The 16193-nt window shown below is 38.6% G+C and overlaps 2 protein-coding genes across 4 annotated transcripts in view; both read left to right on the top strand.

The window, feature by feature from the left end:
• Positions 1-224: 224 nt before the first annotated feature.
• On the top strand, positions 225-3894 carry LOC100487522. Its single transcript, XM_002940034.5, has 2 exons — positions 225-1111; positions 1798-3894. Exons 1-2 carry the CDS (start codon positions 842-844, stop codon positions 1945-1947), a joined length of 420 nt encoding a protein of 139 aa, XP_002940080.1. The 5' UTR covers positions 225-841; the 3' UTR covers positions 1948-3894.
• Positions 3895-6727: 2833 nt separating this feature from the next.
• Positions 6728-16193, top strand: part of trpm6 (transient receptor potential cation channel, subfamily M, member 6) — a 92582-nt gene continuing 83116 nt past the window's right edge. The window contains exons 1-4 of one of the 3 annotated variants that reach the window (XM_012971667.3): positions 6728-7041; positions 11671-11750; positions 14295-14333; positions 15722-15902. In XM_012971667.3, coding sequence (XP_012827121.1) covers positions 7024-7041; positions 11671-11750; positions 14295-14333; positions 15722-15902 — 318 coding nt within the window. In that variant the 5' untranslated portion in view covers positions 6728-7023. The remainder of the gene's footprint in view (positions 7042-11670; positions 11751-14294; positions 14334-15721; positions 15903-16193) is intronic. The other 2 variants (XM_031890874.1, XM_002940033.5) reach the window with 2 other exon arrangements.

Raw genomic sequence — 16193 nt, 5'->3', positions numbered from 1 at the left:
TGGATGGGTTGAACTTGATGGACACAGGTCTTTTTTCAACCCTATGTAACTATGTAACTATGGCTGCTCTGTGGGTCTGTAATTCGTGCTACCATAATTATGAAGCGAAAAAACTTTTTTTTTAAAGCTAATACAAATTAAAACACAACAGCAGGTGTAAAAAAAATGTACGTGGCTCTCCGTATCACTTTAAGCACTGTCATATGAAATATTACCATCAATTGCCTTCTAGATATCTATGAATATCAATACTGTAATATACAGTTTACATTGCATTCCCACAAAATAGAACAACTCTTTGGGGAGAAGCACCAGCAGTAAGTCCAATGTAGTTACAGTTTACCACTGGGTGTGACTTATTCAATCATTTTTTTCACATTAATTCCTGTGGGAAACAACTTTACTGCAAGCCAGTTTAAATGCTACAGTGAGTACCTGAAAATGAAGGTGGCTGGCTTGAAGGTAGAAAATGCAAATGCAGGCAATTCTTTCGGGGCATTTTAGTTACTTTTCAAAAGCTATGAAACGCACTTTACCTATAGTTACAAAAGGAGGCGGGTGGTGGCGCTGTGAAGAATGCACTCAGTAAGCCTTGCCTAGTCTATCATGTCTGTGGGCGCCTGCGTTCCAAACAGCGGAAGGAAAACAAACGCGCACGCTGGCTAGAGTAAGCAAGTCGTAGCGCCAAGAATGAGATGGTAACAAGAAACAAAAAGCAAAATAAACTTGGACCTACCTTAAGACCGAGTGACTCTGACAGGAAATAGTGAAAGTCCTGTTGCTATCATAGTGCAGGTATTGCACTTGCTCCTGTGGCAGCTTGTAACACTGGGTGCTGCAAATGGCTAAGCGTAAAGCAGAGCACCAGGTGGCCACCTTGCCACCCCCATGCAAAATGCTGGCATGGGAAATTTCCTCTTTTCAGTATGAGCCCAGTAACAGCCCTTCCACTCCCAGGAGGAAAAGAAAGCTCGAGGTGGATGCTTGCTTGGACGTGATACAGTCTCCAAGTTGTAATAAGAGTCCTGAAATTGTTCCAGATTCCCAGCCATCACTTCCATGTAAGAAGCAAAGGGTGATGGAGAGCAAAAGCAAAGAGTACAAATGCCAGGTAACTCCACATGCTAATATGAGTTATATCTATCTTTCAGTAAACTGCAATGGATCACATGCACATACAGAACTGAATCTGTTTTATAAATTGCATAAATACATAGTGTTAGGCAACCTCCCAGTGATCCTATGTTACTTGTGCCTTTTATTTGTTTTTATATTGAATAGCTACCCACATGGCTACACAGCAGCTTATTTATATTAACTATAGTAGTGTTTCTAAAGCAAACACACCAGTTTTACTATTGCAGGACAACAGTACATTACATTTTAATCGCTTTAAAACACTCATTTTTTGGATGTTGGGCTTATGCCCCACGTAGAGATTAGTCACCAGTGATAAATCTCTGCTACCACCTGTGACTGCTGCTACCCTGAAATGCCTTTCCACTGACAGCAAAGAGAATGGGCAAGGGAAAGGCCTACATGTGGCTTTGTTTTTTGTTTTGTGCAAAGTTTCTTCCTACAGGCAACGTCGCATGACTTGGGAAAAACAAAGCATTGCATAGGCCTTTCCACCAGCAATTCCCTTTATTGCTGGTTGAAAGGCGTTTCGGAGAGATTAGTCGCCCACGATGGGACATTAGCCTTACTGAACCATATTAATGAATGTTAACATGAATTGTTTTGGGGTATTTTACTAAATCATTATCTAATTTATATATTTATATATTTTTTTTGCAGAGTGATGATGACTTCAAAGAATTCAATTCATTTAATTACTGGAGGACTCCTTTACCTGAGATTGATCTTTCTGAAATAAACATAGAACCTGAAGAAGTTAATAAGCATCCTAAAACTAAAACAGAAATATTAGAAGAGATGGACAGCTGACTTAAGACTTTATATTGACTGCAATAATTTTGCTTTTGAGTTAATATTACCATTTACTATGGCGATATAAATCCTTGGTTCAAAGTGAACTAAATTTTATTTTTTTATTTTTTTTTCAAGGTTATGCAGTTCTTTGATATTTCTCTCAATATATATGTAAAAGAGGGTTTGTATTCCACTCAGTGTTTAACAAATACTTTTTTTTTTTTTTTACTGTAGATTTAATATTTGCCCAAATCCAAACATTGTGGATTTGGTGCATTGTTAATTCTGACTATTATTTTCATCTGAAAAAAATTATATATTTTTCATTTCTGTTCTTATAAAGCACTAATGAAGCATGTCCAAAAATGTCTGATAAATGCCCTATTCATTGAACATATGCTCAACACAAATGTATATTTCCAGTTTAATAGATTGGTAGTTTATCAAGTGTTTTGGGTTGTTTTAGTAGATAAATGACATGTACAAAGTCATAAAAGATTGCTTTCAATTTAGGTTTTGGGATACAGAAGGTGTACAATTACATCCTCCAGCCCTTCTCAAAGAAAGTCATTCCATAGATTGTATTGTGCAGTTACCAGCTACTCTAAAACAGATAGGATATCAGGAAGTGCTGCTATTGCCAAGTGCCACCATTGTTACATGACATGGATTAGGGCTCTGGCACTCGGGGAGATTAGTCGCCCGCGACAAATCTCCCGTGTCTCAGGCGACTAATCTCCCCGCATTGCCATCCCACCGGCGAAAATATAAATCACCGGTGGGTGATCGCAGGTGGGATGGCATACCTGGCGACGCGATTTCAATGAAATCGCGCAAGTTGCTGCCGCTTATGCCAGGTATGCCATCCCACCTGCGATTTACATTTTCGCCGGTGGGATGGCAATCTGGGGAGATTAGTCGCCCGCGAACAGGGAGTTTTGTCGCGGGCGACTAACCTCCCCGTGTGCCAGAGCCCTTAGGGACTTTTCATACTGGAGTGACATCATCTGCAGTTTTAGTACTAGTCATACCATATCACTGTTTATGTTGTAATCCACTTTGATAGGGTGAAGATACACAGAGCTACTAGTTGCAGCTACTTTTCTATGGCTACTAAACGCCAAAAAATACTCTGCCATAGACAATATTAAGATTTGCCTCTGCTAAAACACACATAGAGACAGTTATTAGTAAATGATCAGCATTGTCTATTTTAGTAGCCACGACAAGTAGCTGCTAGTAGTAGCTCTGTGTGTTTTCACCTGTAAATGTAGGCTTGCTCTAATTATCTGCATTCAGGACCTGATGCTAATATATAAATGTGATTTTTACTTCACTTTATATTACCCTGAATTCAGTTTATCTTTCAAACATTGCATGGTTTCCGAGTGTGTTTCCCCACAAGCTCTCTTTCTCTTTTCAAAACCCCAAACAATATAATAAAAGACATTTTATCAAAAAACAGACCTAAAGTGGGGTACCCATGAAACTGCTAGGAACTAAGTAATTAAAAGTGACTCCTCCCCATTTTACTAAATTAGAACCAGTCATATTCCAAAACAAACATTTCCGAATAGGTGTATATTGCAAGATATTGGCATAACACAGCCCCCATCAGCTTCCCATATACTGCTATTTAGTAGGCTCTCCAAAGTATTTTTATATCAATTTTTATTTTTTTGTTTTTCTAAGAAGATTATTTTTCTAACTGTAAAAGTATTTGATTGACACATCCTTCCTTCTAGGGGGCAACCACAAAAGCATCTACTCCAAGGAGGCCTACCCTCTGGAAGCTAAGGTTTTTTTTTGCCATTGTTGTTACACTGAGCAAAATGCACAATTAAAGGGAAAATATACCCTTTTTTAAGTACTGTCTCCAAAGGTGTATTTAAATGAAGCATCCCATAATATACATGTATTTACATTTACTTACATAGAAAAATAAAATATATACCTATATAAGAGTATTTGTCATAAATTGAAATAGAAATGTACCTTAATATTCAATCTATCAGTGCAGCATGCTGGCCAGTGCATGGTGCAGATGAGTAAGTAAAGTGAGCTGCAGCTCAGCCATACTTTATGTGGCCACTCATATTGTTCTCTGTCCATTTAGCCCTTTTAGTCAATTGGTTAAAGAGCATATAAGACTGTACACCTTTACAGTGTTTTTTATTCAGTCTCGTAATGGAAAAGATATGAGCACATTTTATGCTTCTTCAGAGCAATACGTTTTCGGATACTTGTGAAGATTTCTTTTCTTACTGTCAAACAACAGAAACACTGTCTCACTTTGTGGCAAGGATTGTAGATATACACTCAGGCTCAGAGCCAGTGTTAAAGAAAAATTCAACCCATTTTTTGCCTAATAAGAGAAAACATAATTCTAAGCAACTTTGCAATATACATTCATGACAAATTTGCAATTTACTTTATTTGCAAATTTACTTATTTGAATATATAATTGCTATAAAAGTAGTTTTGCCTGTTCTTTTCTATTCTCTGCACTGGTGGCTCTGGCATTTGAAACAATGCAGCACATTGTGGGAGAAACCAATACCAGTTGCTCCTTTAACTTTGGGAGGGTGCTATTCCCTGTTGCAAAGTTACTGCTCTGCTTCAGACTGTAGAGTAGAAGTTGTTTTGAAAAAGCTTCTTTAGCCTCACTGGGTGCCCTAAATGAATTTCATCAGGCACAAACATGCACACACTGCCCTGCACTTGTCCAAATGACCTTGTATGGCTGAGCAAGCCAGTAGATGAGGAATCAAATGCACTCATTTCATGTTCACTTTAGTGCCCACATTTTCTCCATATTCACTTTGAGTGTTGTATAATCTACCCAACCCACATTCCCTAGTCTGGGAATGGAGGGGGGTTGGTACAGAGGTGAGCAAGCTAGTGCTGTTTCACTGAACCTGACATGTTCAGTTAAACGAGTTTTTGCAGCTAAAGGCAGTTTGTGTCCCCAAACTTTTGGGTTACCAGCTGGTCTGGAAATTTCAGCTGGAAATTTGTACCCTGCTGGTCTGCAAATTCTAGCCTCATCATTTAGAAACCTGACCTTTAAAAGAAGGTACAGACAAGCTTAAAGGGGTAGTATACTCCCTTGTATCTCGTATCAGCCTGTGTTTATAGTGTGCATGGATGCTATGGTTTGTTTTGAAAATTAAGGTCAACCAGATTAGGCAACTTGACCGGCTGTATTATTGTACATGACTGATCAGACATCAATAATATACACTGTTTAAATAACATTATGGTCACTGCAAATTAAACTTAGCATTTGCCTCTCTTCACGTTTTCTCACGACTAAAGGTTGCCATACATGGGCACCACCAACGGGCCTTCCCGACCAACATCTGGACGAAAATTGGGCAGATCTTGATCGGCAGGTTTGATTTTTCCGTCTGGTTGGTGACCACATTGGCTCATTGATGCGGTCCCTGAACCAACAGTGCCTATGTCCTCTGTTTTAATTCGATAATTTGGGCCGATGTTGCCCACCCATAGATGGGCATACCGGGCGAATATCCGCTTTCATGGTGACCTCGCCAAGGTCAATGGCAAGTCATTTTGGCAAGATTTGTAGCCCTCAGTAGCACAGATTTAACCACAGGCAACAAATCTCCCTGTGCGCCATTGACCTAATATCATTCATGAAGGTAAGCTGATACATTCCAGGGCACATTTTTTCAAAAAGCTGACTTTTATCTAAATTCCTATTTTACTTCTCTACTATATACATATATATATAAAAAAAAAAGTTACAATGTTTGGCTACCCAAGTTCAGGTGCACCCAATCTTGGCCCCTAGGCCAACAGTCAGTCCCAAAGGGGCACCATGCAGACCCATTGGAAGAGCACTGCAGTTATAACTTGTTGGAGTGCTTGTCCAAAAGATTTTTCAATAAGCATAATCAATATTTGCCCAAGTCCTGATAAGATATTGCTTAGGACATTGTTTTCCACCTTATGGACCATTAAGCAGCAGTGGCATTAATTTCTTGCAATATTTATTTGGGTGTGTGTGGTAGTGCCCTGTGATACCATGTTATGCCTAGGTAATGCCCCTGAATACACAGCCAGCACCACCTCTATAGCAAGTAAATTCAGGGGAGTTCATAGGACTTTCAGTGGAGGCATTATAATGAACTTGGGTGAAAAATTATAGGAAGTGGGAGACTGGGCTATTACTGTTGGTGACTGGAAGAATGTAAATAACATGAGAGCAGAGGTGCATGATGCCATCTACAAGCCCTGTACTCTACTTGGGCCTGTAGGGATGTGGTCTGTGGAAGTCGTGTCCTGCAGTACGGGGGTGATAAACATCTGGCTTTGGAGGAGGTTTCAAAAGTTGCACCAGTGCAACCATAACCTTCTAGTTATGTCATTGCCCCCTGAAAAATTTGGAAGAACTGACGTCAGAAAATGCCAAGTCCATCAGTAGTAGCCAATGTTAGAACTTACGTGGTTGGCTTAAAGGGGTGGTTCAACTTCAAGATAATTTTTAGTATGTTATCGATTGAATATTGCTCTCTGACTACTACGCTTTATACTTTACATCCCTTATACTTTTTCTGGTTTATCCTCTGCCATCTTTTTTCACCTGCTGGTGTGGTAACATTTCAGCCCTTGTGGTTGTGATTACATTAAAAAAAAAAACCGCCTGCAGTAGTGTAATCCAAGTCAAGAAGGAAAATATACGTAGCAGGGCAGATGGCACCGTGATTTGTAAAGATTGCTATAAATATAGAAGTGGGGCGGCGGGCAGGCTCACACGTCTGAGGGAGGCAGTGCCGGCACATGCAAAGGTGCGTGGGTATCGCAGCTCTGCAGAGGGAGCCCGAATAGCAGGCTAGGAATCATCTATTTGACTAGGGCATGCAGGAAGGATCCACCTCCCCTCCCTCCTCCCCCGGGAGCCGCAACTGTGTCCCTGGAAGGTGTAGGATTACTCAGGCTGCACATTGCTCCTTTGCCTGTCTCTGTCCCAGCTGATGTGGCCGCCAAATCCTATTACCCCATGGACATGTAGATGCCACAGCCACTGATATTTGGGAGCATAACTTCTGTGTAGCCCCTGCCAACATGAAAGTCCAGCTAAAGGTACAGTAGAAAGAGAACTCTTACTGCTTTTCCATTGACTTTTTGCTGACTAGGGAGTATAATATGGAAATCTCTAACAGACAGATACGCAACCTGTAGCTCTCTTACTGCTTGTACATTCCAGCTGTACAGAGAGATGCTTGGCAAGGCAATGCTACCACTTGTTTTTATGTATATGTTGGCTCTTGTGTCTTGTAGCATAGGGGAACTCCTACCTTTAGTCCAGAAGTTGAGTACAAAGTATGTAACCTCAAAAGATCATTTTCTCTAATGAAAGAAAATACATTTCTTGCACAATACAGTAGTTGCACATTTCCAAAAGGTTTTCGTGAATGTAATATCTATTGAAAGAAGTATCTGTCTCTGTACTGCTGCCTCTGACTATTGTAAGGACAAGGCAGAAGCCAGGTGATGCGACCAGCATGCAAGACATTGTGGGAAATGGAGTCTTGGCTGGAAGAGAGCTGACTTTTGTGACATTTTTTTCAAGAGTGGGAACCAGCAGTGCAGAACAAGTTGCATTTACAAATAACATTCATGGATATGGAAAAGAAATCAAATTTCTCTAATTAAGCAGAATAACATAAATGGATTCCATGTCACCCTGCTCACTATAAAAACTGAACCAACTACTGCATATTAATAATTATTTACACTTCCTGCTAAATAGTTTTTAAACGTATTACTTTAAAAAAAAAAAAAAAAACAGATGATTATGTTAACAATCCCAGGTACAGTACTTGTTGGTTTCCTGCCTTGTGCTGTACAGTACTTGTTGGTTTCCTGCCTTGTGCTGGTAAATGAGATGCTAGCCTTAGGAACAGTGAGTGGGAGTTAATAGGTAACATGCTTTAAAAAAATGTATTATAGTCACTAATAAGATATTTAGCCATCATACTGCCGAAAGGTACTTCTAATGTGCCCCAAGCATCAGGAGAATCTAGTCTGTAACCCTGTACAATGTGTGCCGTTACCATGGTAACCACAGTCACTGACTGAAGGTGAAAAAATTGTCTAATGCTGGTAAGATCTCTGCTGTTTTTTTTATAGAAATTAAAGTGACAGCAATGCTTAAAACACTATGCTTTTACATAAAAAAAATACTGTGACATAATGCAACCCCTTTACCCCCAAATAAATAAACATATTATGAGGTTGCGAGTTTGTATCAAGTGAGAAGTGATGGATAAGATGTTACAGTAGCAACTGTGATATATTGGCTTTGTGGGCATGCCTACTATCCCTCCTTAGGCTACAGTAAGATTTAAGAAAATGCCTTGTGGATTTTGAGGAGCACTGCAAGAAAAACACTAAAATTATGTAGTCACATGAAAATAAGTATACATAAATACACCTTATTGGACATTTTTGTAATTTGAGAGTTTTACCTGCATTGATTCCCATCTCAAGGAATTTTCGGGAGGATTATCAACACTCCATGAACACAAAAGCAAAATGTCCTAATGCTTTCCTTTGTACCGTTGTGATTTTATCCACTCTAGTCACAGCCAGATTTAAATTGTATGTTGCCCTAGCTCAGTTACGTTATAGTGCCTTAGGCTGTAACTTGACCCATGACCTTCAACTTATTCTATAGGTATAGGAAAAGAAGTAAATCTGTTATTTCACTTAACATAATATATTTAAAACAAATTTTAAGCAGTTGGGACAACCTGCCACCACCTTAGGCTTTGGCCTTTGTGGCCTTTCCCCCAATGGCTCTAATGGCAATAACTCATTGCCCCTGGGAGTCAGTCAGTGGGGTGTCAAGATTTTATATATTTATTGCACTCCCTTTGGGAGTCACAGGGCTGTTTAAATTAGGGCTGTTAAATTAGGACACATTACATATTTGTTCTTTATTATCCTTCCTATCTTTTAAAGTAAAATTGTAATAATAGTAACAACAAAGAACTGATTTTGACAGAGTTTGTCATTGTATTTCTGAAAGGCACGGTGACCCAGATTGCAGACCAAGCCGGTGGAAGTACTCTGATCTCATGCACCAGAACATTACATCTGTATATCTTCTGATAAGGGCTTTTACTACACTTGGCCTGGTTAAACGTTTAATAAGTAACATTTTGCTGCTTTGTTGTGAGTGCTAGGTAGATTATTATCTGTAGGGACATAGGTATACAAGACCATTCCTAAGGAAATGCCAAAAGTCATATATTACTATATTACAGTATGTCAGCGGTTGCCAGACTTTACTAGTGTTGGATGCTATCCCACACCGATCTGCCACTGCAAGAGCATTATCTGGGTTCTGTTACAGTTTCATGGAAACTGTTACTTAATTGTTATGTTGTTATTCTCAACATTCCACCAATTATATGTTTTTAAAATAAATAATAATAATAATAATAATAAAAGCAGCTAGGAGCTGTTTTACCTTCTGCATCTAATTGTAAGTGTGAGCCTTTGGTGTCTTCTTCTGTGGTAAGTCATAAGAGGCAAAACTTTTACGCTGCTGAGAAGTTCTCCAGTTATATTGAATGCCAAAATGTCATTGCTTGGTTAAGTAGGTGGATTTGTACCTTAGGATTACCATTTCACTTGAAAATTTAAGTGATATGTCTAGAAAAAAATCCAACTAGAAGGGCTGTAGTTCTACAATAGTATAGGATGTTGTTATCTGATTGGTCAGATATGAGATATGTAAGATGGCAGATTGCTCACCTCCTTTAAACACTACTAGGTTGCTCCACACTTTTGAAACCCATAGGGTCCTTACCTTCAAAACAATGCCATTTTTTTTAGATATTTTCTAATAAATATAATGTTAATGAAGTTAAAACTAAATTTCTAGTTATTTGTAGATTAGGTAACTTTTTTAAAGATCATATTTGGTTTGCCAGGTTTTGCCAGCAGGGAAAAAATAAAGGAATTCACACAGTTTAACATTGTTTACTAGCTTTAAAACATCTTACTGGAATTGTGCCATTTGAACTTAGGTACCTTGCATTCAGTAAACAAGTAAGTGGCCTATTCAGATTGGGTGGAAAACTCACAAACACAAAGAGGTACCAGATAAGGTACTGCTCTTGTTTTATTCATCAAAAATACATTTGTTTTGAATTCAGTATTAGTATAAAAACGGAAAATTTCCTATGTACCCCTATCCTGCAGATTTGGATGCTGCTGCTGACATTCAGTTAGACTTCTATTCCTATTGCTATTTCAGTGCTATAGGTTTTGACTGCAGTAGTTCTAAAAGATCATAAAACTGCCAGTATAAGAACAGCCGTACACAGGCTTTTTTATTAATATATAATTAGGAGTATTACTCAGAGAAACAAACGTTTAATTTTCTTTGATTAAATGCTAACTTTTCATTTATAGTCAAGGTCTGTCCATGTATGTACTGCAAAAATAAGGTTTACAAGTTGAAACATTAAGGAACAGCAACACCAAAAAAAATATTATATATTCATGGCAATAGTTCCCCTTTAACTTGCATCATTCAAGCTCATCAATGCACAGTAATCATTGGACAATACATTTTTATAGAGACCTGCAATGTTCAGGGGAATAGTCTCCCTTTATTAACATTGGCATTATACCAGGCAGTTGGGAACCCTGCCTGGCCATCATCTATTTGTGTGTTTAAAATACTGTATGAATACTGTATTCTGTATGAAAACTTGGTCTTAACCTCAGCCTGTCTGTGCCTTTGGGTGGATGATTATTTTGCTTTTCATAGAAATAGTAATTTTACTTCACTTTTTTACCTATAGCATGGTATGACATAATTTGGGACAACTTTCCACATCAGGCACAACGCCTGAGCTTGCACAGAGCCAGACCATAAAATGTGTAAAATTTGTTCTCCTGCTTAGAACCATAATTACATTTTTTACATACTGAATTTGTTTCTCTTCAAAATCTCTTAAACCGAGAGAGTAGCTATAGAAAAAAGCATATACTTAGGGACTGACTTACTAAGACACGAATTCGAATCCGAATTGGAAAAATTCTGATTGGAAAACGAACATTTTGTGACTTTTTCGTATTTTTTGCGATTTTTTTCGCCGCCTTTACGACTTTTCGGAAATTGTCGGACGCATTCGGCCCGTTCATGGGTTAGTAAATGTGCCCCTTAATGTGTATTAAATGAGACGCAAACACAGTTTTAGTGTAAACAATGTACAAGTTCATTCATGGTGTTATGTCATGATTTATTACATTCTTAAAAAAAAAATTGCAAAAATGGTGATTTAGGTTATTAGTTCTTCATTGCCAAAAAAAAAAAAAATCTAAATTGCTTATTGGAACTGCAAACAACTATGATGAACAGATGCAGCATTTTAATAATACACATGAATCCACCACCAGAATTATTTGCAGTGATTGTCAAAGTTCTGTTGTAGATGCTTGGCACTCCAAAAATGACATCAGTTCCCGAATAAAATGTTAGCCGCAACATGCGTGCAATCACGTGCAATCACAAAAAAAAAAAAAATGCATGCTATATAACTTATATTGGCACATTGTGCCCATACACAACTTTTGTTGCATTTATGTTCAGACTAGCATGTGTTCATGCATCTGTTCATTTGGATCAAATTCCTTGATATCCATGTATAAAGTATGTTATCTTAATATCTACTTTTATTTCCTTTTAAGTCTCAGAAATCATGGATTGAAGGGCTCTTCAATAAAAGAGAATGTGCAAAAATCATACCGTCATCAAAAGAGCCACACAGGTAGTTTTTTTGTTCTGTTATTCTCATGGACTTTGTAAAGTTGAAGGGTTTATGGAAAGACTTGAGTTTAAATGAGTTTAAACGCGGCGGGGCGATTTCGGGAAATCGCCGAAAAAGACTCACGAGTCTTTTTCGGCGATTTGCGCAAAATCGCGCCGCCGCGTCTGCCATCCCGCCGGCGACTTACATGTTCGCCGGTGGGATGGCAGGGGAAGGCAACTCGGGGAGATTAGTCACCCGCGAACAGGGAGTTTTTCCGCGGGCGACTAATCTCCCCGTGTGCCAGAGCCCTTAAACTCAAGAAACAACAAAAACTATAGATGTCTCTTGGTTAAAACAAGTATGTTCAGCACACGTCCTATTCATTTAACTAATGTAAAGGGTATGTTGCTCATGCCGCGGGCGACTAATCTCCCCGTGTGCCAGAGCCCTAACAGGTAAATGCAAGCTATTCTATGTTTCTGTGAGGCAGATAATTATATTACCAGTGCACAGATAACCCCCTGCATAATGGGGTTCAGTTTATCTATGCACTGTTAATCTAATTATGTACAAGGGGCTATATATTAACAGTAGATAGATTTATGAATACAGACAATGGTACTTAGAGTGCCCCATTGTTTACTGTTTGTAACAAAGGAACTTTAAAGTGTATGAAGGTTCCATAAATAGGTCAGGAAATAGGCAGATAGGTATCTAAATACTATTTGCATTACATAAACACAATCAACAAAAATTACAATCTCTTCTGTTTTTTCAAGGGCAGTTGACCAATTTACACTTTTCCTGTGTCCACACAGATACTGGCAAGTCAGAAAATTCCAGAGGACACTGAAAACTGCTGAACTGAACACCTTTAGGGTAATAACCTGCGGAGCAGCTGAGTCTCCTGCAATAGATCTCTGCTATCTCAGGCAACAAACCACTCCAAAAAGACTTTCCACTGGCAACAATAGGAGTCACCAGTGAAAAGCCCTTTGCATTGCTTTAGTAATCTGAAGTTGTGCAAAGTTTCCTCCTGCAGGCAACTTCACACAACTTTGTAAATAGAAGTGATGCAAATGGCTTTCCACCGGCAACTCCTATTGTTGCCGGTGGAAAGCCTTTTTGAAGTGGTTTGTCGCCTGAGATAGCAGAGATCTATCGTGGGTGACTCAACCACTCCGTGGGTTCTTACCCTTAAGGGCTCTGGCACACGGGGAGATTAGTCGCCCGCGACAAAACTCCCTGTTCGTGGGCGACTAATCTCCCCGAGTTGCCGCCAGCGAGGCTTTTTCGGCGATTTTCCGAAATCACGCCGCCGCATGTGCCATCTCACCGGCGACTTACATTGTTGTCGGTGGGATGGCAACTGGCGGCAACTCGGGGAGATTAGTCGCCCGCGAACAGGGAGTTTTGTCGCGGGCGACTAATCTCCCCGTGTGCCAGAGCCCTAAAATAGCTTTTAGTATGTTATAGAATGGCCAGTTCTAAGCAACTTATCAACTGGGCTTTATTATTAAATTTTTATCGATTTTATATGTGATTTGCTTACTCTTTAGACTCTTTCCAGCTTTCTAATGGGTGTCACTGACCCCAGCAGCCAAAAACTATTGCTCTGTGAGGCTAGAGTCTTGTTGTTACTGATGCTTTTTATAACTTATCTTTCTGTTCAGGTCCTCTCCTATTCATATTTCAGTCTCTCATTCAAGGTAATTTGGACCATAGCAACCAAATAGCTGCTGAAACACCAAACTGGAGAGCTGCAGAACAAAAAGTAAAATAACTAAAAAACTACAAATAATAAAAAATGAAGAACAATTGCAGATTGTCTTAAAATAGCACTCTCTATACCATGCTAAAAGTTAACTTAAAGGTGAAGAACCCCTTTAAGGGTGATGGTACAAGGGGCACTTTGTATTTTTGCACAATTACGCAGTTCAAATGTTTACCCATATTGTTTCCCATTCATTGTGCGCAACAAATTGCCCACTTTGCCATCACCCTGAAGGACTGGTCCTTTAATATTTATGTCTTGATGTGTAGATTCTTACAGAATTATATATGTAAACAGTCTTTTCTTGTTCCAGACTGTTCAGTGGTTTTATCTTTAAAGTGAAAAAATTATACCTGTACCAGTTTTACAAATCTTAATAATTATGATGCTACTATCAGTAAGTATATTGCGCAAAATATTTATTCATGCTTTTTATAAGAAAATTCTTTGCATTTAAGAAGGCCATACACATTACAATTATGATCTTACCCGCAACCAATGGTCACAGAAGAGATTGTTAAGAGATTCAGTTAAGAGCTGAATTTTCAGATATGCAGGTAGGAGCAAAATAATTCTACCTTCATCTGTCAATTCAGTATTAACATTTTGATGTTCGGGCGCCTTCACAGGCTTTTGCTGATATTGGTCACCATGTCTCTCACCATGTACCGAATATTATATGAAACCTCATATACTGTAGTTCATGAGTCCTATTTCCATAAAACAGGCACTTGCAATCTTTAGTACTCCAAACCATTATCTAATGATTATATTCTCTTCCATTACAGATGCCACGGTGGATGTCAGGTTTGCCAGAATTTAATAAGGTAAAAATGTTAACAAACCAATCCATATTTAAGCAACATACTCTAGCCTTGTAGCACATCAAGTTTAAATGTTGCCTAAAGCTGGCCATACACGTGGCGATCTGACGATGTTTCGTGCGACCATCGGTCGATCAAAATTTTCTAACCTGGCCGATCGGCGAGTTGTCCGATATCAGCAGCTTCCTGCGATATCGGTCGACTCGCCGACATGCCATACATGCACCGAATATCGTACGAAACGAGGTTTCGTACGATAGTATCGGTGCGTGTATGGCCAGCTTAAGAGTGCTTACCTCATTGGCCAGTTACACATGGGGTTATGTAATAAAAGGCACTAACTTTTCTCACGAGCAGTAACCAATAGCAATCAATCAGCAGGTAGAATTTACTGGTCACCTGCTTAAAAGCAAACATTAGTAAAAACAAATTATTGGTTGCTTTGGGTTACTGCTACCAGGCAAACTTAATACTTTTTATTACATATAGGAATTAGCTGTTTGTAGCCTGGACCTACTTCTGATTGTTGCCATGGTTTCTGGCAGGCGTGTGGTAATTTTAGTTGCTTATTTTACTTATATGTCTGTGGCTTTATTATTGCAAATTACTGGGCTGCTTTGTAAAGTTATCTGTAGCATTATTACCAGGTGGCTGCTTGCTTAAATCTGGGCATATAACTAACAACCTGTGTATGAAAATGGCACAGAAGCATAGCTGTCAATATAAATGTTATGTTATGGCACAGAAGCACAGCTGTCAATATAAATGTTATGTTATTTTATACCGGTTTGGTGTTTATGTCATTTAATGATGCAGACAGGGCAGAGCATGCATAAAATTGTCTAGTAAGTCATCTGTGGCTTCAAAAAATGCTGAAAAATGGGTGTTTATCAAAATTAGCTGGTGCCTTTAAACACTTTCAGTGATGCATTTCACTGTGATGTGTGAAATATAGGCCTAGAATGATCTTAGGGCCTAATGAAGACCTATGCCTATATATTACACATCTGTATTAACTAGGAAAGATTGGTGTACACCAATACTAGTACTAGTGTGATCTTCACCTCATGGGATTTTCAAACTTGCCAAATAGATATATGGCAAATTTTTACGCAGATATCTGCTGGGAAGTCAATTTGCAAGGGCCTGTACATGGGCAGGTAAGCTGCTGACATATGCTTGTGTATGTCTTTAGTCTTTGTGTATTAAAGGAAAAAATTACCTTTTTATAAGAATAACATTTTATTTATTTTCAGTGAAACTGTAGATAGGTTTATTATTAAACTACATGTTTGTAATTATTTCAGTGGGAGCAGTTTTGATCTTGAACATAACTGATAATATGAATGTATCATTGAAAATTAAAAAACTAAATATGGGTTGTGCTCTAGGTGTTGTTGTGGACGGTTAATTGGAGACCACCCTGGGTTAGATTATGGATGGCCAATTAATCCTTCTCCCCAAGAAAGAGAAGACGAAGAGTGGAGTATTCTAAATCATACAAAACCAAGTCCCACTGATGCATTTGGCACAATAAATTTTCAAGATGGAGATCACACCTATCATGCAAAGGTATGTTGTGTTCTGTGTCAGTGGAATGATTACTATACAGTTGAATGCAATTTTAACTTTTAACAGGTATTTATTTTAAATTGTGAAGAAGTATAAACTGAAGTAAAAATAAAATGAATTTAGAATGTGCAAAATGTTTTAATGTAGCAACATTTTTTGCTGTGAATAACCTAGTAGTATGTATCCAAATTCGGTGGCCAAGCTCTTAAGTTTTTTTTTTTAACAACATCCTGTTTAGGCCTGCGGCATAAATAGCAATGCTAAGACAGTTTGCTTCCTTTGTTTTTTCTT

The sequence above is a fragment of the Xenopus tropicalis genome, chromosome 1 (assembly GCF_000004195.4).
Source record: "Xenopus tropicalis strain Nigerian chromosome 1, UCB_Xtro_10.0, whole genome shotgun sequence".
NCBI classification, from domain to species: domain Eukaryota; kingdom Metazoa; phylum Chordata; class Amphibia; order Anura; family Pipidae; genus Xenopus; species Xenopus tropicalis.
Note: the sequence above shows the minus strand (reverse complement) of the source record. Positions and strands in the feature narration are given on the sequence as shown.

Excerpts from the sequence above, each read along its gene's own strand:
- LOC100487522 (XM_002940034.5), top strand. The coding sequence starts at position 842 with ATGGCTAAGCGTAAAGCAGAGCACCAGGTGGCCACCTTGCCACCCCCA. Across the intron at positions 1,112-1,797 it reads GCAAAGAGTACAAATGCCAG|AGTGATGATGACTTCAAAGA; the intron begins GTAACTCCACAT and ends TTTTTTTTGCAG.